Source organism: Pteronotus mesoamericanus, unplaced genomic scaffold (assembly GCF_021234165.1).
Source record: "Pteronotus mesoamericanus isolate MK-2021 breed Mesoamerican mustached bat unplaced genomic scaffold, CSHL_Meso_final contig_25, whole genome shotgun sequence".
Lineage (NCBI taxonomy): Eukaryota > Metazoa > Chordata > Mammalia > Chiroptera > Mormoopidae > Pteronotus > Pteronotus mesoamericanus.
Window position 1 is genome coordinate 21,515,423 of NW_026555105.1, and position 21,715 is coordinate 21,537,137.

The 21,715-nt window shown below is 43.7% G+C and overlaps 1 protein-coding gene across 2 annotated transcripts in view; it reads left to right on the forward strand.

Moving 5' to 3' along the window:
- Positions 1-21,715, forward strand: part of PSMF1 (proteasome inhibitor subunit 1) — a 34,986-nt gene that overhangs the window by 9,828 nt on the left and 3,443 nt on the right. Inside the window, exons 4-7 of one of the 2 annotated variants that reach the window (XM_054573931.1) lie at positions 7,894-8,088; positions 19,374-19,427; positions 19,782-19,940; positions 20,494-21,715. In XM_054573931.1, coding sequence (XP_054429906.1) covers positions 7,894-8,088; positions 19,374-19,427; positions 19,782-19,940; positions 20,494-20,545 — 460 coding nt within the window. In that variant the 3' untranslated portion in view covers positions 20,546-21,715. The remainder of the gene's footprint in view (positions 1-7,893; positions 8,089-19,373; positions 19,428-19,781; positions 19,941-20,493) is intronic. The other variant, XM_054573932.1, reaches the window with a different exon arrangement.

The window sequence follows — 21,715 nt, forward strand, 5'->3', positions numbered from 1 at the left end:
TAGACTTTTTTTTTTAGTGGCATTGGTGTTTTTGAAGACTTGAGGTCAGTTGTTGTGTAGAATGTTCATATTTTTTTTCCTGTTGGATTTATCATATTGTTTCTTCATATTTGATGTAGGTTGAACACTTCGACAAGAACACTACATAGTTGAGGCCACGTTCTCAGTGTTTCACATCAGGCTTGTGATGTCTCTCACAGTGGATTTTGTTCAGTTTAAGCACTCGGTTATGACAGTTATCTGCCAGCCTTCTCTATAGGGGAAGCGTTTGTTTTCCTTTGTGTTTAGTAAGTGTTGTGTGGGATTATAGACAGACTGAGTAATCTGCTTCCTAATGGTCTTTCAGCCAGTGGTTTTAACAGCTATTGATGCTTCTTGCCTGAATCAATTATTATTGTGATGATTATAAAATAATAATTGGCTATGCTTAGTATTCTTTCTGCTTTTATGAGCATTTTTTAAGAAATATTTCCTTGTCCCCTTTATTTTTAATTTTTAAAATATCAGTATAGACTCATGGATTCCTCTTTTGTTCAGCAGGATAGTCCGTTTCTGTCATTCTTTGAATGGTGAGGTTGTTCCAGAGTCGGCCCGTAGGAGCCCCTTCAGGCTGCCCACTTTGTCCTTTCAGTATGTCCTCATCCTCTGGGTGTTTTCATACTTTCTGGCACAAAAAGATACTCTAGCCTCACCTTGCCCTTTCCTAGCCCCTGCTTTGAAATTAGCCATTTTTGTAAGGCACCTCATGGTTCTTAGGGGATATTATTTCAAAACTAAAACCTGCCCCCTGAATGTGTTCATTAAGACTAAGGATGTCCCTGGTTCCAGGCCTTGTCAGGGAATAGAGCTAGGAAGGTTGTTAAGAAAATCAAACTTTAAGGAAAGTTTCAGATTTCAAACTGATACTTTTTTTTTTTTTTTAAATCTAACCCCACGGGATTCTTAATCTCTTACTCCATCCTTGTACCTCCCTTCTGCGGTGAGAACTCTGATGTCCAGTGGCATCAATATATTTACTTATTTGTTTGATTCTAAAATACACATAAGTAGTTTCTGAACTGCTGCTTCTTGCTCCCAAGAACAAATCTAAGTAAAGTTTCAAGTACTATTTCTTCCCAGGTCTTTTTGTCCTTTGTGTCCCACTGAGGATATATACAGTCAAGAGTATTATGTTCAAAAGGTACTTAGATTAATGCTTGTTTTTCCAGTGTAATAAAATTCTCTGTTTGATACATAGTTTGTCCCATTTATTTCCACTTCACTCCCTTCTAGGGACTTTTTCCCCATCCTTTTTGACCTCCTCAGAGTTTGGAGGAAGCCTGGCCTCACTATAAATTCACAGGCATCAGAAGTGCCTAGAAACCCTGATACGTTTAGTTGTACAGAATCAAGCAATAACCATTTTGAACCTTCTCCCCTGTTCTCAGACTTCCAAAGCCCCTACCTCCCTACAGCCTGGCTACCCCTCTTTGCCTCCTCCCCTCTTCTGTGCAACCTCTGTGGGAGGAGATCCCAGCTTCCACTCCTGCTTACCACCCTCCTGTCGATTTCCCACACAGCAATAGACCAACTTGTTTGAAACATAGATCAGATCATGGTTAAAAACCCCTGCTTGAAAATCTTTTGGTGAAAACCTCCACATGTTAGGATGGCTACTATCAGAAAAAGTTTCTTTTTTTAGAGAATGAGTATTAGTGAAACTTTGGAGAATTTGGAACCCTTGTACACTGTTGGTGGAAATGTAAAATGATGCAGCCACTATAGAAAGTGGTTCCTCAAAAAAATTACCATATGATCCAGCAATTGAACTTCTGAGCATATACCCGGACTTGAAAGCAGGATGTTGAAGAGATATTTGTACATCCACATTCATAGAAGCATTATTCACAATAGCCAAGAGGCGGAAGCCACACAGGTATCCATGAATAGCCAGGACAGATGAATGGATAAACAAGATGTGGTACATACATACCGTGGGATATTATTCAGCTTAGAAAGGAAGGAAAGTTTAAGCATGAATCTTGAGGACATTATGCTAAGTAAGCCAGTCACACGCAAACAAATATTGTGTGATTCCACTCCCACGAGGTACCTAGACTAGTCAGAGTCATAGAGACAGAGAGTGAAATAATCATTTCCAGGGGCCTGGGAGAGGGGAGAATGGGTCGGTGCTCGGTGGGCACAGAGTTCTGAAGATGCGTGGCAGCGGTGACTGCACAGTCATGTGGGTGTGCACTTAAAATCTTACATTGATACAGTTTGAAACATCTTTTTAATTACAAACAAGCAAAAAAACCCCTTCAGTGAATTTTCATTTCTCTGAAGATAAAGAACAGAAACCCTGATGAGGCCTAAAGCCTGGTGCCCCAGCCCTCGCACCTCCTCTGGGCCACTTCCCTGTGTCCCGGCCACTTCCCTGTGTCGCAGCCGCGGCGCACTCCCCTCTTCAGGGTTCTTCCCTCTGCCAGGCACGGCCCTCCCAGCTGCCTCACAGCCAGCTCCTGTGCCTCCTTCAGTTTCCATTTAAATGGCAGCTCCACAGAGAAGCCTTCCTGGCCTGCCCTCCATGTATGGTGTTTTGAAACAACCTTTCAAGAGTTTAGTAAATGGATATTTTATGATTAACTTCTCAGAGCTGATCTCCCCTAGTAGCCTGTGATCTTCTGGAAGGCAGGCCCTGGGGCTGTTTTGCATGCAGTAGACAAAGGAATCAAGGCAGAGCTGCTCTTGTGGGTGCTCCCCATACCAGGAGCCCACCATACCCTTTAAGAAGATAAGGGAAGGGCATTTGGAGTGTGGTCTCTCTCTTGACTTCTTCATTCTGAAACCCCACTGGGAAAGAAATTGACAAAACTCATGGAAGAACGCAGGCCTCTATTATGCTGTTCATGCACATTAAAGCATTTAGTTGCCTCAGCAATACTGAGAAAGATTATAATGTTTCCATCTATTTATTTTTTAAATATATTTGTTGCTGGGGTTTTGTATGTAGGTGTTTTGTTGATTACTGTGAAATGAGGGACAGGATAGTACTATTTCAGAGTGTTGTTCTGAGAATGAAATGAGATGTCAGCACAGAGTGCTCAGTGCTGGGCCCAAGCTCTTCTTAGTAAATACGCAAAGGGAGAAAAATCTGATCACTAGGAACCATCTCCATGGCAACTGAGGCTTTGAAAGCCAGGGTACAGATCACACCTCGCTCTTCTGCCTTAGGAGCACTGAGCTGCCAGCTTCTAGTCCCCTTCCCTCATGTGGCCCTCCCCGTTACAATGTCATGGCATGTCTTGTCTGTTTTAGGTAGTTATTTGTGACCCTTGGTGAGCAAACTGCAGTTTGCCAAGGAGTGCAAACCTGTTTCTTTCTGCCATGCCCTTTCTGTGTTAGACAAGATGACAAGCTGTCTTTTGCTACTATCAAAATTGCAGTTCTGCTGAGATTTAGAAATTGGGTGAGAACTTCTCTTGGTAGTTTTTGAATCAGGCCCGAGTTGTACAGGTAAACATCTTCCATAGGGAGATCAGAGGTCTTCCTAGTGCATCACACAGCAGTTTATCTGATTGGAAAGGAAAGAGGAGTTGGATTTATTTATCCCCTCCAACAAACTTGGTCAGGAAAGCAGCAGAGTCCCCATAGCTCTGTGTTCTAAGTAGAAAGCTTTTCTTTGTAAGAATGAATGGACCACAAGCCCTTAGCACCTTCAAGCCATTGCAGGTATTATCACTTTCTAACCATGGTACTCTTTCTTCAAGCACAGTATGCTCAGGATTGTTGCTAAACTAGTTAAAGTCGAGGTGCTCTGGTGGACAAGCCGGGACCAGGAAATGGAGGTCCCTGAGCTCCATCCACTTGGCCTTCTCTTTTGCCTTCCTGGTCCTCCTTCTAGGCTAGAGAATATCTGAAACCACTGATCCCTTCTCACCTCACTTTATTTTATGGTTATATAATACATGTGTTTTTAATTAAACTTTTAATTGTACACTTACATGCAGTTGTAAGAAATAACACAGGGAGACTCTACATTCTACAAACTATACTGCATTCTACACACTGTACTAGCTCTTGCAAACAGGATTTGACATTGATATAATGATACAATGATACTAAGCATTTCTATCACCAGGGTCCCTCTGATGCCTTTTTATAGCCACACTTACTCTCCCTCCCATCCCTAACCTGGCGACCATTATTCATTCTTCATTTCTAAAATTCTGTCATTTCAAAAATGTATACGTGGGATTATACGGTCTGTAAGCTTTTGGGATTGGTTTTTCTCACTCAGCATAATACCCTTATGATCCATCTGAGTTGTCGCATGCATCTTGTTCCTTTGTTTTGTTCAGTAGTATTTAATGGTATTGATTTGTTTAATCATTCATTACTTAGAGGATATCTGGGTTATTTCCAATTTTTTGCTGTTAACATTCACGTACAGGCTTTTGTGTGGACACAATTTTCACTTCTCTGCAATAAATACCCAGAGTACAATGGTAATTGCACATTTAGGTTAAGAAATTGCTAAATGCTTTTCCAGAGTGCCCATACCATTTTACACATCCACCACCAGTACGTGAGTGATGCGGTATCTCTGTATCTTCACCAGCACTTGGCGTTTTCGCTATTTTTCATTTAGTTATTCTGATAGTTGTATAGTGATAATTCATTGTGGTTTTAATTTGCATATCCCTGATGGTTAATGATGTTGAGCGTCTTATCATGTGTATATTTACCATCTGTATATCTTTTTTGGCAAAATATCTTTTCATGTCTTTGCCCATTTTCTAATTGGAATTTTTTTTTTTTTTTTTTTTTTTTACTGTTGTAATTTTGAGCCTTCCTTAGATATATTTCAGTTGCAAGGCCTTTAATAGATGGTGGTTTAGAAGTACTTTCTTTTGGACTGTCGTTTTTTCTTTCTCTTTACATGGTCTTTTGCAAAGCAAAAGTTTTGAATTTAGATATTTAATCAATTTTTGCTTTTAGTCTCAATTGTCAGAACTCTGCTTAGCCCTAAATTCCCAAATATCTCCCATGTTTTTTCTAAACATTTTGTAGTTTTGTTGTACATTAAAATCTGTGATTTGCCCTGGCTAGTGTGGCTCAGTTAGTTGGAACATTGTCTCATGAACCAAAAGGTCTCGAGTTCGATTCCTGGCCTGGGCAGGTCTAGTTCCCCTGGTGGGGCGTGTACGGGAAGTAGGCAGCCGATCAATGTTTCTCTCCTTCTCTCTCTTCCTCTCACCCCCTCTCTGTAAAAGCAATGGAAGAGTGTCCTTGGGTAAGGATAAAAAAATAAAAATAAAAATAAAAAGATATATTTTAAGTTAATTTTTATATAACATGTGAGGTTTAGGTGTAGAGGTTCATTTTATTGCCTGTGGATATCTAATTGCTTCACCGCCTTTTGTTCTTTTATTGAACTACTTTTGCAGCTTTGTCAAAAATCAGTTATTTGTACTTGTGTGGGTCTATTTTTGGGTTCTCTAATCATTTTGTAATTTTAGACATAGAATCTGAACATGTTTTCGTTATTTCTTTCAGAGGTGATTATAAATGGTGTTCTTAGCCTTGATTTTCAAATGTTCATTGTTAGTACATAGAAGTGCTGTTTATTTTTATGTGTTGATCTCGCATCTTGTCTTGTATATTGAACACTTAGTGAACTCAGTGTTGGAGTTTTTTGTAGATTCCTTGAGAATTTCAAGGTAGACTATCATGTCATCTGCAAATGGGGCAGTTTTATTCCTTGTTTTCTAATCTATATGCTCTTTCTTTTTTAAAGATTTTATTTATTTATTTTTAGAGAGGTGGGAGGGAGGAAGAAAGAGAGGAAGAGAAACATCAATGTGTGTTTGCCTCTCGGGTTCCCCACATTTGGGACCTGGCCTACAACCCAGGCCTATGTGCTGACTGGGAATCGAACTGACAACCCTTTGCTTTGCAGTCTGGTGCTCAATATCCACTGAGCCTCACCAGCCAGGGCTGCTCTTTCTTTCTTAATTGAAGTGGCTTGAACTTTCAGTATTATGCTAAATAAGAGAAGTGAGAGAGCATATTCTTGCTTTGTTCCCAGTCATCGTATTCCATCTTTCATTACTAAATGTGTTGTTTGCTATAGGTGTTTTGTAGATGTTCTTTATCAAATTGAGGAAGTTCCCCTCTATTCCTAGTTTATTGAGACTTTTTTTAAAAATCATGAATGGACTTATTATGGAGGATTTTATCAAATTCTATTTTTACATCATTTGGTATAATTGTTTGAGTTTTCTTTGCTTATTGATATGGTAAGCATTTGTGAATATTGAACCAGCCTTGCATACTCACAATACATCCTGTGGTGTATAATTCGTTTTATGTATTTTTAATTCAATTTGTTAGATTTTGTTGAGCATTTTTGCACCCAAGTGCATAGGAAACACTGTAGTTTTCTTTCCTTTGTACTCATTATCCAGTTCTGATACCAGGGTAATACTATTCTCATAAGATTAGTTGGAAAATGTTTCCTCCTCTAGTATTTTCTCGAAGTGACTATAAATTGATGTTATTTTTTATGTTAATTTTTTAAAAATGTTTGGTAAAATTCCCCATGGAAATAATCCGGACCTGGAGATTTCTTTTTTGGAGTGCTTAAGTATGAGTTTAATTACTATAGTAGAACTATGCAGATTATCTATTTCATTTTGGCTGAACTGTCACAGTTTGTGGTTATTGACGAATCGGTATAAGTTGCTGAATCAAGTCGTGCTTAGTAGCCTGTTAGTGCCCTTTCATTGGCAGCAGCGCTGCTGTGGTAGCACCCTGTTTCATTCTCCACATGTGTATCCTCGCTCTCTTTATGTTTGCTGATCCTCCCATAAGTTTATCAATTTTATCCCTTTTTTGGAAGAACCAGCTTTTTAATTATTTTTCTATTTTTCTGTTTTATTTCTATTCTCTATAATCTCTTCTGCCTGTTTGGGGTTTAATTTGTTCTTATTCTAGGCTCTTCAGTCAGAAATTTGATTATTATTTTTCCCTCTTTCCCAGTGTAAACATTTAATGCTATGAAGTTTCCTCTCAACACTGCTTTAGCTATATTCCATATATTTTAATTTGTTATATTTTTATTTTTATTCAATGTTTTATATTTTTCCCAAGATTTCTCTTTGATTCATGTATTATCTAGACTTACGTTGCTTAATTTCCACACATTTAGAGACTTCCTTTCTGTATTCATGTTTAGTATGATTCCATGTGGTCAGAGGACATAATGATTTCAGTTTTTACGTCTATGAGGTTTGCTTTTTGACCCAGGATGTGGCGCATGTTAAAACACCTGACTTTTCGAACTCTAGAGTGCTGCTGCCCATTTTCTGTTTCCTCAGGCTGCCTCCGTACCTCACCTAAAGCTCACATCGCTTGTCTTTCGCCGGCAGAGAACAGAGACCCCTAGCAGCCTTCCAAGGGCCCCCGACTTAGTGACAGAACTACTCCTGGCGCCCCCAGAGCTCTGCCTACCTGGGCCAGGGACCTAGTTCATTCTTCCTGCAGAGGCTTTGCCTTCCCATGACCCTTCCCATGACGCATGATGAACACACAATCAGGGGTGGGGTGGGATAGGGTGGGTACAGAGGAGTAGCCAGTCCAGGCCCTGTGTCCCTACACTCTCACCTCCTTCTAATGGGGTGGTAAATGAGGAGGGGCAACTCAGATGCCTAGGAAGCTCAGGCCCAAATCTCGGAGACAACACCGGGCTGTTGCCCCCCTCACGCAGGCCCGCTGGACGGCCCGTTCCCACCCTTCCAGACGGTCTAAGCGTAATGCCAAGAACTGCCAAGGCCGCCGCAGCCACGGGAATACTGTATGCAGGGTTGCCAGCCAGCGGCAAGCAGTTGACACCTCATCTACTTCCTGCAGGGCCTACAAGAACAGTGAGGAGCTTCGGTCTCGTATTGTGTCTGGAATCATCACACCTATCCATGAGCGCTGGGACAAGGCTAATGTAAGCAGTCCCCATCGAGAGCTTCCCCCTGCCACTGCTGAAGAGGTGGACCCACTCCGCATTTACCCACAGCGCCCACAGTACCCACAAACTAGCCGGCAGCCTTCCTGGTGAGTACAGAGCCCCTGGCGGGCAGCCCACGCTTCTGCCGAAGGATTCCAGCCATGTCCATCCTGCCGCTTGGCCCCCTCGCTGGCCCCTATGTGTCTTCAGCAGAATTGTCAGTCTTAGTGTATGGAGATAGAAAGTGGAGACACAAGTAGAGCAGTGAGTTCTTCCACTGCTACTAGTCACCCTCACTGCCCAGCATCTGAGGGCTGCTGGTCCCCTTCCTAGAGTTCACAAGGAGCCTCTGAGTCAGTCCAAGGGTCAGTGCCCACGGGGACTGTGCACTACGCCTAGGTGGCCGCCCAGGTGATTCAATTATTTATTCCAGAGCTCTGTGTGTGCAGGGCCCTGGACAGGCTTTTTGGGAAAATGCAAAGATGCCGAAGTCCTTTCGCAGAGAGGATGTAGTAGTCCCAGGGTCTTGCCCGTTTCATTTTATTGTAGTCCCCTGACCTCTTGACAACTTAAGAACTTTTCCAAAACAGCACTGGAGATGAACAAAACATGCCCAAGATCTTTGCAGATGAGGATAGTAGCATTTAGGGCTGGAGAGTAATGCTCCAAGGGAGGAGAGGAGGACGGGGGAGACTTCAGCCTCTGCTGAGACGGCGCTCCCCAGTCTGGGCTCCAGTGTGGTCCTGATGGTGGGACTGGCCGGGTGGAGGGGCCGGTTCACTTTGCGGCCGTAATGCGCACTCAGTAAGTGTCAACTGCCATTGTTATTGTATTCTACTTGGCAATGATATACCTTTGGTTAGTTTGTAAAAGGGAAATTGATTGAATTATTACAGTAAATAATAATTGGCGATCTCTTTGGTAGTCTTTAGAAATACGGGTCCTATGAGTAGAGAATAATAAAAAGTGGTTGAAAGGCTGGAACACCTTGTCTGGTCTGACATTCTTATTTTGCAGACAGCAACAAAGGTAAAATGACCTTCCTAAAGTCAGGAGCCGCCAACAAAGAGACAGAGCCAGGGCTGGGGTCCAGGTGTTCTCTCACCCGGCACAGTGCTCTTTCTGTGATGTAATCAGAATACGAGTGGCAGGATTGAAGAATAAGGTCTGGACAGCAGTCCAATCGGAGGAGATTTTTAGACCTTAAGTAGATAATAGTTCTCAGCTTTCTCAGACTCACTGCCCAGTTCAAAATAAGTATTCTGTGAAATCTCCCTTACTTTCCCAAAATGGAATTTATAGATACTTTCACTTACTGAATATACAGTTTCAGAAGGAATTGGTATAATGTCCTAACTGTAATATAAATGAGAAATAAAAACAGTAATTAATAATAAGATAATGTGTATTTCGTTGTGTAGATACCTGACCAAGATTTCAATGGAAAACATAGTCGTCGTCAGATATTTCAGTTGTATGGGGAATTGTCTTGAATTTGACAGCAACAAAAGCTGGCCACGTGCAGATGTTGTTGTATTGGCAACTCAAGTATACATTCCATGTTGGTGTTACTAGCATGACTTTTCTGAAATAGTGAACAGCGCTTAGAATGGCAAACAAAAGAGTGGATGGACAGTGTTTCTTAATTACATCAGTTATATTCCTGGATAAATTTATATTAGAACCATATAGAAATACTGTGTTCATATATAAAACAGGTTTGGACTCAGATAATTTATGTAGGCTTGCATTTCCATTAATGTCTAACAAGACTTCTGAAAGCCGTGTGGGGTTCAGGGCATTCTTCATTACGTCGGATTCCGCTCTGAGTTGTAGAGTAGGCAGCTTCTGCTTATTAATGCCAAGAGGACTCTCCAGACTCCGTGACAAGCAGATACACCACCAGAGCTGCCGCAGGGGCACCTGGAAGCTGTGCCATCCTAATTTTGGAATTATAGACCTAGAGTTTAGAATTGTGAAGGAAAAAACCCCAAAAAAGCCTGGCCTTAGGGGAAGTGACAGAATTAGAAAAGCACCACATTGCAAACTTGTACTGAAATCACATACCTGGGCACAAATTGTCAGTGGCTGCTGCACTCTTGGGTGAAAGGTCAGTGGGGAACTTTGTAACAGGTAGGTCAGACTGATAGCGCCGGAAACCATAGGTCAGTCTTTACACCGAAATGAGGACAGCCAGGCATTGAGTCCTGAATCCAGATCAAACTCCCAGTTTAAAAGAAGTATGAGGGCTGGAAGAACAAGTTAATCAGACACACGAGGATACATGTGTTCCAGTCAAAAATAGAACATGAAAATTTTTTACACAATAAATTGATCTTGTTTTTTCCAATCAAATAAATGAATGGCATGGGGAGAAAAGGGAGAGAGGGGACTGTTAATAAAAGTTATATCATCTAGATACAGTGTTGGACTTTGTTTGGATCTTGATTCATACTGATTCTAAAAATCATTTTTGAAACGTTTGGAGAAACTTGCATGTGGACCAGGTATTAGATAACGTTAGGAATTACTGCTAATTTTAAGTAAAGCAAATTAATTTTTGATTATGTTGGAAAAAACAAAAGAAGCCTTTATCTGTTAGAGATACGTATTTACATATATATAACAAAGTCTTTAAGGGTAAAATGGTATGTCTGGGATGTACTTTAAAGTAACTTAACCCAAAAGAATCACATTTGGACGCAAGTATAGGTGAAATAAGAATGGTGGAATATTGATAATTATTGAAACTGAGTTGAAAAAGGCAAGGGTTTCATAAATTACACTATTTGTACTATTTTGGTCCATTTGAAAATTTCCTTAATAATGATTTTTTTTTTATTAATACCAGTCCCTCACAAACTCCTTCAAAAAAAATAGAAGAAGAAGGGGTACTTCCCAACTCATTCTATGAGGCCCGTAATGCCCTGATACAAAACCAAAGATATCACAAGAAGACTATAAACCAGTATCTTTTATGAATATAGATGCAAAAATTGTCAACGAAATACTGGGAAACAAATCCAGCTACATATAAAATATACACACCATGACCAAATAAAATTCCAGGATTGGTTAACTTAACATCTAAAAATAAATGAGTGTAATACACCATGTTAATAGAACAAAGGACAAAAACCACTTTTCCACCTCAATTAGAGAAAAAGCATTTGCAAAATTCAACACCCATTCATGGTAAAAAGCATTCAGCAATAGAAGGAAACTTTCTCAGTCCAACAAAGAGAATCTGCAGAAAGGCCACAGCTAACACCCAACCTAATGGAGAAGGACGGAATGCTTTCGCCCTAAGATCAGTAACAAGCAAGGGTATCTGCTCTTGCTACTTTCCTAGAACATGGTACTTACTGTATAACGAGTACTGGGCAATCACTCAAGAAATAAAAGGTATTCCGATTAGAAAGTAAGAATTAAAACAATCTGTTTGTCAATGATATGGGATCTTATACGGAGAATATCCTAAGGAAAATATTTTTTTAACTTTGTAAAACTAATATACAAATTCAGCAATGTGACGGGCTACAAGATCAATAAAAATCACTTGTAATTCTGTATATTAGCAGTGATCAATCTGGAAATGAAATAAATGACCACATTTACAGTAACCTCAAAGAATAAAATATTTAAAAATAAATTTAACAAAGGAAGTGTAGGATTTGTATACTGAGAACCACAAAAGATTATTGAAAGAAATTAAGGAGGATCTAAACCACTGAAAGACATACTGTGTTCACAGGTCATGGTCAGGACTTGAGATTGTCAGTACGCCCCTAAGTGATCTGCGTAGTCAGTGTCATACCAGTCAAAATCCGAGAGCCTTTTTTGTTGGTAGGGTTTTGATTTGTTTCAGAAATCGGCAAGCTGATTCTAAAATTCCTATGGAAATGCGAAGGAACCAGAATAGCTAAAACAGTTTTAAAAAAGAAAAAAATTGGAGAACTCATACTTCTCAATTTCAAAACTTACTACAAAGCTGCAGGAATGAAGACTGTGTGGAATTGGCATTGGGATAGACATATGAAGCAAAGGAATACACTTGAGAATCCAGAAATAATTCATATATTCATGGGTAATTATTTTAAAATAAAAAGTACTTAAAAATTCAGATGCTGAGTTGCCGCTTAGGTTCTTAAGTCTATGGTATTTCTTGAGCTCAGTATGTGTGGGACACTAGCTCTACCCCTGGGTGCGTCACCAAGGCCAGTGGCAGCATCTGGGCTTCTGCTCTCATTTCCCTCCTAAGGGATGAACAGCAGGGTACTTGGCACACACTTGGTGTCCAGGGAAGGCTTCCCCAAGACGGAACTGGTATCTAAACAGGAGACATTAGCCAGGCAAAGAGAGGGATAGAAAGCGTGCTCCAACCTGAAGACCTGTTCTCTGCAGAGCCCTGGAAGGGCAGGCCACGTGGTTAGAGCCTAGTAGGTAGAGTCAGGTGGTGGTGGTGGTGAGTGGGTTGCAAAGCCCGGGGCAGGCTTCCCCGCTCAGGGAGGGGGCAGGATACAATCCTCCCTGTCAAGATGGAGAATTACCAAGTGAGTGGTGTGGGCCTCCGTTTAGGAAGCTTTACTAAGTGAAGTCTCCAGGTCTTGGGCTAAGAAAGGCTGTAGAGGAAATGTGGGTATTGTTCTAGGCCCAGAAGATGGGGGAGAGGCTGGAATGGTGCCCGCCCGTCGCAGGCCTGCTGCAGGCACAGCCAGCTCTGCGCCCTTCTGCCCATTGTGTGTGTTTCCTTCGCCAAAACCCCTGGCCTCCTAGCCCTGGGGTTCACTCTTTCCATGACAACACTTATCATTTTTGTCTAATCCCAAGATTATTGGCTTTTTTCAAGTGCCTACTTCCTTTGTTCCACTTCTTCACCTCTTTGTATCGCCATCACCTGGACCTATGCCTTGCACATTTTGATGAGTTTTCTCTTTCACAAATGTTTTCCTGTGGATTAGGGGTCCCCAGGGCTGGATCCCTGCTCTTGAGGCACACGCTCTCCTTCTGGCTTGGGAAACAGCTGAGTAAATTAAAGTGATCGCTGCCATTAACAGACATTAGCGCAGAGATCCTTCACGGGTACGCTGGGAAAGGCTTCTTGGAGGAGGCGCTGCCTGAGCTGTGTCTTCTCGAGGAAGAGAAGTATTTTAAGCTTCTTTCGTTTTTCCTTTTTATGTGTCTGAATTATTTCAGAGCATTTCTTTCAGGGGGTGGGTTTTCCAGGCTGAGGGACAGTAGGGCAGATGCGTGGGACTGTCCCTGAAGTTTGGCGATAGAAAAAGAATTCGTGTCTGGAGTCCTAGGATAGAACAGCTGTGGAGGGTAGGACTAGATTTTGAAAGACTCCTGATGCAGACGTGAATCTTCCCACAGGCAGTCGGACACCCCTCGAGGGTTCCGATGGTGGCAGTGGTGCCTTCGGCTAAAGAGCCTGGGGGGCTGGAGGGGAAGGCCGAGGCTGAGCCTCGCCACTCCTGCATGCCACTCTTAGCAGGCAGGGCTTGTCCCCCTTCTTTCTGCCACCCACCCAACCCCCATGTCAAGGAGGCAGTATTATATGGCAGTTAGGAACACAGGCTTTGGAGGTTTGTCGACTGGGTTCACACCCTGACCTTGTAGCTTTACCTGTCAGCACAGTTAGCCTCTTGGAGCTTTGGTTTTCTCATCTGCACTTTGGGATCACTTATCCTGCCTTAGGATTGAATTTGATGATGGATGTCACATGTTGAGCTCATTGCTCAGAACATAGCGAATGTTCAATGAATACTGCGTGGATCCCATGCAGGTGGCAGCAGAGATGAGAACAAGACTGCAGGTCTAATGAGTAGAGGGTCTCCCCAGAGAGAACCTTGTTTTATGTTTTTAAATACATAGTGTCCTCCCCCCAGGAAAGGATTCGACGCACTGGAGCCACCATGGTGTGAGTATTGACCCAGAGGGTGTGTTGGACGACTGCGTTTGGACCCAGGCCCTTTATGGACATTGTTTTGTTATCCTCAGTGTTGCAGTCATTTATCAGGGATAGGAGTAACTGCCATTTCTTGGCTGTCCAAGTGTTGCCCACGGAGCCAAGTGCTTTCATTCTGGCTGCTCATCTTCCAGGCAGCCCTACAAGAAAATCGGTGGCAACCCTGCCTTACAAGGGGAGGAGACAGTGGACAGGGAGGTAGCGTGACTTCCCAGAATTACCTATCAGGGAGGTTGACGCCTGGGGTTTACCCTGGTGTGAGTCCGACTCAGGAGCTTATTCCCCACTGCGCTCCTCAGTTTTAGCTCATGTAATCAATCTGTGTACAAGTTCTGTGTAGTGAGCATACACTGATTATGGAGGAAAATCTATCCTCTTCCTCCCCACTCCCCCATTAGGTTTTCTCAAGCAAGCTTGTCTCCCAAGACTAGCACGCAGAACTGCATGAGATGGTTGGAAGAGGAGGCGGGGTGTTTAGGAGGCTTTTTGTCAGACACCAGGGAGTTGACAGCCCGTCAGGTCTTCCTTCTGTAGCCCCCTTCTCCCTCCGTCCCCACTCTTTGCCAGCCCCCTTTCTCTGTAGCACAGATGTCTGTAATGACATTGATTCTTTTATTATAGCCCCTCACCACCGCCACAACCACTGTGTTGCTGGGCAACCAGGCACTTACACTTTTACCTTTTTGTTTTTCCCTCAAACGCCTGATTTGGGGGTGGGGCTTTAGGGCGAGAGAAGGGAAAGAGCAACACAGCAGCAGGCCCATCTGGTCCTGCAGGGTGTTAATCACCCCATCCCTGAACAGCATGACAGGTGCTCTGAGTAGGAAACAGCAGCCTCTGCCCCTTCCCACAGGACAGTCCTGTGTCTCGCCCCACATCTTCCACACCCTCACCTTGCCTACCCCACACCCAGAGACCTCCAAATGCAAACCCTTGTGGGGATGTCTGCCCTAATGCATAAAGAGAGTTGCTTCGCTAAGTGCGCGGTGAGGTGTGTCCAGAGCTTGTCAAAGGATGCTGGGTCTGCTGGTTTGGATGCCACGCTAGATGGAGAGGACATTCTATTGTGATGGAGAATTGAGAGTGAAAAGTAGGTCTGTCCTATTCCTGAGCTCTCTAAGAAAGAATTAGTGAACACAGCCCATCTGTAAGAGAAATTGTTTTTGTTTTTTGGTGTTTTTTTTAAAAAATATAAGCCTAGCTTTTTTTGTTGTTGTTATAATTCTAACCCGTTTCTCTTTGCTCCATCTGTCCTCAGTCAGTCAGGAGACTCTGCCCCAAATCCTGTCCCCCATTGTGAAAAAACAATTTTTCCTATGCTTAAACAGCTTTGCTCAAAATAAATCCTTAGATACAAAGCTCTTATATCATTCAAAATTCATTTTTAATCCCAGTCTGCATCTTTACATGTTTTTTGAATGTTCCCAATATTATGTATTCTACATTTTCTTTGTAAAATTTCATAATCCATTGACTAAAGTGCTACCTATGTGCTTTTTTGTATCTGATATTTTATTGTATGATGGGATAATTTCAAACATGTTCAATTTTTCATTTTAAGTGGCATACTATGAACACCTGTACAAATATGCACACACACATATATATACATATACACATAAATATATATATATTTTTACTTCTTTGAGCTCTATTTCCTATGCTGGCAGATCTCAAACTTTTTGGTCTTGAGAATCCTCTTGCACTCTCAAAAATTACTGAGGATCCCAAGGAGCTCTTGTTTGAGTTATATCTGTCAGTGTTTACCATATTAGAAATTACAGCCAAAAATTTTTAAATACACATGTATTCATGAATTTAAAAAATACAGTAAATCCATTATATGTTAACATAAATAAGAAATGTTATGAAAATAACCGTATTTTACAAAACAGAAAAATAGAAGAGTAACATTATTTTACATTGTTGCAAATTGCTTTAATATTTAGCATAGAAGACAACTAGATTCTCATTCTGCTTCTGCATTTAGTCTTAAGTGATAATGTTATTTTTATTAAAGCCTTAACATAGATAGATTGTTGGAAAAGAGAAGGAATAGTTTAATAACTTTTTAAAATAATTGTAGATATTCTTTGCATTACTCCAAAACTTGGCATGTGATAGTTTCTTTAAAAGTTAGTTATAACATGGAATCTGAATACATATCAGTGAACTCTTTATACATTATTACATTAAAACCCAGTGGTCTGTCATGCCTTTTGAATGGATCTTTTACCCATGTATGATATTAAAAGATCATGTATCAGTTGTTTAGAAAATACAGATTCACTAAGATGTGTAGATCTGCTAAACATTGATCCATTTTATTATACAATATCAAAAAATCACATTCGTTAATATTACTGATCCTGGTCAGCATAACTATTGGGAAGCCATCAAGCTGGTTGGTTGGTTGGTTTGTTGCTAATTTTCACTTGAAAGCTTGAGTCTTATCATTGGCAACATATACTATCACCTGTTTTTCCCAAACTAACAACTTCATGTACTCAGAGGGCTGCTGCCAATGTGAAATAAGATAATGTGCATAAGGAGCCAGGCACATTTATCAGTCTGAAAGGCAGGGGAGATACATATAGACAGAGTATCTTTGGAAGGACATGCAAGACACTGAAGACCTGGGAGGCTGGTGGCGGAAGATGTTTTACTTTTATGAGTCCACAATCTCCTAACTATAATTCTGAAATCAACAGAGATCTGAAAACCAGGGTGTTTTTTCCCCCCAGAAAAATAAGGTTGGTCCCAAACCTTATTTGGTAGTAAAACCTGACCTAAAATGGCATGAAGCACCTTATATTTTCATCTGTCCCACTTGTGACTACTCATTTGTTCTGCAGAAATATTAGGGTATTGGGTATAGCCTGCTGCTTGGGAGTGTTACACAGTACATATTAGATGTATTCACCCGAGCTTTCTAAAATACGAACAATGCTGAATTCCAAAACACAGCTAGCTTAAGATTATGGATCTGTGTATCCCTTATCAGTCTTGAATTTTGAAACTGGTGAATGCGTTACCTATTCAGAAAATTAAATTTAAAAATTTAATCTTTTAAAAAGCTAAATTTAGCACAGTGCCTGACACAAAGCAAGCTCAGGGTAAGTAGCGGGGGCATCTGTTGCTCTGCCCTCCCAGGCCTTCCTGAGCTGTCAGTGAGCCTGTTCAGGGCCAGCGCTATGTTCCACCATTACAGCAGCCCCTGCGAATGTTGCTGCTTAGATTACGTCTCAGAAGACTGAGATGCAGAGGTTTTGTTGCAGACCCCTGCCATCCAGCTAGATAATTCCCCACCCAGAGTCTAGAGCCCACCTCTTAATCCCAGCCCTGAGGCCATTCCAGTTCACCTGAGCACATCCAGCACTAGAATGGCTTCGGCTGGAGTTGTGTGTCCCAGAGAGGAGTGGTGTCTTCACCCGGGGTTGGGGGGAGTATATAAGAAGGAATCTGTGGGTCAGGCTCACCTCAGATCCCTTAGAGGGGCCCCTTTTGGAGCTGGGACATACTGTCCAGTGGGCCAGCCAAGAAGTTGTGCCTGTGGGTTCATGTACAACACTCTGTCCCTCAGTTGGTTACCAGATAAAGTGGTAGGAGCTCTATTTTAGAGACCGTATGCAAAAATTACCTTCTTTTTTTAATCTCTAGATTGCCAGTCAAGACAGAGGCTATTTTAAAACGGGTTCTGCACACGTACACGATGAGCTCACGTACATGTGTCACATGTGCATGTGTCACAGTGAGAATGTGTTGAGTGTGAGCCTAAAGGATCTGTTCTGACAGTTTCGAGTGTTGGGTTTGACCTTGCAGCTGCCTTTCTAGCCCCCATTGTTCTTCATTCCTTCCCTCCCCACATGGTGGCCCAGGAGAGAAGACTAGAGATGGCTGCCTTCTTCAGCAGCCGTCAAAGCTCTGGTCTCCCAGGCATTTGGGTAGCCACTGGGGGCCCCTCTGTGCGCTGCTCTCAGGGGGTAGTTTGCGGAGACAGCTGCTGCTGCTTGCGGTCCCTGCCTTGCCGCCCTTAGCACCCCCTGGTCTGTCCACCGAGGCAGGACGTTGGGAGGCCACCGGAATCTCTGACTGCCAGCTCTGTGAGCCATGCCTTGGGCATAATAACCTTCCCTTGGAACCTAGTCCACCTAAGTCATAATTATCTTTTCCAGCCCATTTGGTAGAACTGATTGGAGAAGCAGCTACTTTTGGATTTTTTCCCCAGATTCTTTATTTAATGGCTTCTCAGGTATAAGCTTAGATTAGGGAGTGTTTACGAGGCTCTCCTGAGGTCTGGCCAGAACCTGCTGTGCCCCAGAACTGTCACGTTTGGGTTGCTCACGGGGGCTCCAAGCAGGTTCCAGGCCCCACTTTTTCAAATACTAAATCGTTTTTATTATATTCACATCCTTAATAGAAAAAAAAAGGAAATAGAAGCAACTCCCCACTGTTTATATTTTCAGTCTGCTTCTTTCTAGTTTAATTTACCCACACACACCCACACTTTTCACAGTTGATTTCCTAGACAATTGATAACCCCCTTCTCCCACAGTTAACACTAGAGCATGAATGTTTTTCGACATCTTTTTAAAACATTCTAAAAACACTGTTTCCTTGGTTGCATTCAGGGATATGCCATAATGTACCTGACTGGTCCCCGATTAGGCCAACCCAGTTCTCTCGATTCAGGTTTTTATGGTAATATTTTAATTTGAATAATGTGTTTTTTCTTTAAAATTGATACCTAAATGTAAAATGGTTGGATCAAAGACTATAAAGGATGCATAAGGCTTTTGAAAGATAGATATATTTTGTATGTGTATATTATATAATGTAGAATCTCCATCTATGCTCCTAGCTCATGCATTGTTGGGGGGCAGGGGAAGGTTCTAATGGTTTGCGGCCCCCCACTGGGCCGCGGTGCAGAAACAGAGATGCAGTACTCGCGGTATGAAAATGTCATGCAGAGCCCATAATGAAGAGATGGCGGAGGGGCGCTGTGCGAGCTGGGAGAGCACCCATCTCCCACGAGCCTTTGGAGTTTTTAAATGTGAGCTTTCGGTTTTGGTTTTAGAATTATTTTCTGATCTAAAAGATCTTGGTTCATCATCCAAAGTTTAGGAGTTTGAGAAAGGTGTGAATAAAATGAAATTTATGTGGAGGTTACTACTGTTAATATGTTTTCTTTCCATGGAATTGGGTTCCTCCATGTTTTGTAACTTCATGTTCAGCCATGGTTAGTCTGTGCCAAAGACCATTTCGAAATATCCCTTGCGTTCTGGTCTCATGCAGGGGTTTCCCCTTCGCCGCAAGCCTGGGAGTGCATTTGTGACCCCTCTGGTGTCAGGTTCAGGCCCCTGGGAGCCCAGGTGCCCATCTGCTATGGGACATGTGGTAATTGTCCCTTGTTTGTTTCAGGCGTGATCCCTTGGGCCCATTTGCTGTCGGAGGAGAGGACCTAGACCCCTTTGGGTGAGTACTGCTGGGGAGGTGGCAGCAACACAACTTGCTCCCGTGGCTTCCAGCCCCGGCTCAGCTTCTAATTTTAGAGTTTTTCGTCAGTCTGCCTTTGGGGTGAAGGAGACAGGTTGTTGCCGAGCAGCTGAGGAGTCGCCGCCACTTGCCCTGCTCTGCCTGGCCTGGAGCGGTGCCGGTCCGGCGGGGGCGCTCAGCGGGCCGGCGGCAGCCTCTCGCTTGCTGTGCCCCTTGCGCCCTGTGGAGGGCAGCGACCCTCCCTCGGGTGGCAGGGTGCCACCTGTGCTTATCAGGCGTGGACTAAGAGCAGCTCCCTGCCACATGCACACCCATGTTCCCTTCTGGCCTCAGGTGTCGGAGAGGTGGCATGATTGTGGACCCCCTGAGATCCGGCTTTCCAAGAGTACTGATTGACCCGTCCTCAGGCCTCCCAAACCGGCTTCCTCCAGGCGCTGTGCCCCCAGGAGCGCGCTTTGACCCCTTTGGACCCATTGGGACCAGCCCACCCGGGTAGGTATTCACTCAGGTATGCTGAGCAATAGGACCTGGTGACAGGACAGGACAGCTCCGTGCTGCAGGAACGAAGGCGCTTGACGCCAGGCACAGAGCTGCCAGTAGCTCCATCCCCCACTGCCAAGAGTGGAGGCTCCTCCAGGCCCTGCCGGACGCCCCCCCTGGAGCTTCCAGGAGCTCCCCACTCCTGAGAGCCGTCCTTCCCCCCAGCCCTTCTCAGGGAAGACCCAGAGGAGGAGGAGCTACTCATTTCCTGGAACCTTAATATGTACCAGGAACTCACTGGATCCTTAATCAACACTCATGGGTGGATACTACTGTCCACCTTTTGTAGATACAGAAATCGAGTTCCTGAAAGATGAAGAAACTTACCCAAAGTGGAAAAATCAGGACTCAGTCCCAGCCTGTCTGGCTCTAGAGCTCGTGCTCCTAAATTCCTCGGACTACCATGTCATGCTGGAGGGCAGGCTCTCTCTGCCCAGTGCCCTGTCTGCCTGTGTGCCCCTGGCCCTCCACCGCGCCAACTCACCTGCCCCTCTTTCCATTCCAGACCTAACCCAGACCATCTCCCCCCGCCGGGCTTCGATGACATGTACCTGTGAAGGCCTCAAGAATGTAACATCCCAGCCTTCTCTCCACTCTCCTGGAGCTGCCATCTCTGGCCCCATCAGCAGCCGTGTTCTTGCACGCTGGGGGCAAGGGATTCTGCCCATGTGTTTGCAGGCTGGCTGGGATTGCCTCCCTCCCCCCCAGTCAGAGCCAGGGCGCCTGTTGCAGCTCTCCGCCTGGCTGCATATAGGTCCCAAAGAGAAGTCAGTGTCTCTCTCACCACCAGCTCCTCCCCGCTTTCCAAGGGAGACTCCGGCAACATATATCCTCGGCCCAATGCAGCGCTATAAGAACAGAACGCATTTTGGATGTTATTATTAAGAACCAAATGTCAATACAGAAGTCATGTTGCCGTCTCTCACTTCTTTTACTGCACAGATCCTTTCAATTATGAGACTTTAGAGTTTGAATCCTTGTGGGGCTACATGACTCTTTTCCTACCCATGGTCCATTCTTAATTCTCAGCCACCTTCCCTTCATAAACTGCTCTTTGCTCCCGACATCACTAAGATGGGGCCCAGTATGGCTGCGCGGATGAAAATGAGTGTCTGGAAACCCCACAGGCCACAAGGATGGCTCTCACATGGGCAGGCACATTGCAGAAAGACTGCCTCCTTCAGTGAAGGGCAGAGTCCTCCAGTTCTGTCTGTCTGGCCCAGTCCTCTGAGTCCGTCTGTGCTGGGGCAATGGCAGCCTATAAACAGAGGAATAAACAGGACAGACCCGAGGGCTGATCTCATGGTTACACTAACTTACTAAGTGACCCCAAGTCCTTTCTCCTCCCAGGGCCTTTGTGCCCCACCTATGAATTCCGAGGTGCCCTTCCTACTCTAAAATACTGTGATACCTGCTTCTGTGTATGGCGAGCCCTTGGGAGCTGGGGCAAGAGGAAAAGGAAAGGTCAAGCCTTTGTGTGGCGCTCACCTACAGAGTCACTCCCTCTGCCTCTCACGCTCCACGGGGCCCAGGCGAGCACGGGAGCGTGGGCTCCCTCACAGCGTGGTCTTGAACTGGAGGCCAGCCTCGAAGCCAGTGGCTGGGGTGGATGGAAGAGCTAGCCAAGCATTAAACAACCTAGGAAGGCATTTCACCCCAGGGAGCCCCACCTCTGGAAGCCTGTGCCCTCTGTCCAGCCCCGCCTGACCTTTGGTGTTCTCCGGATC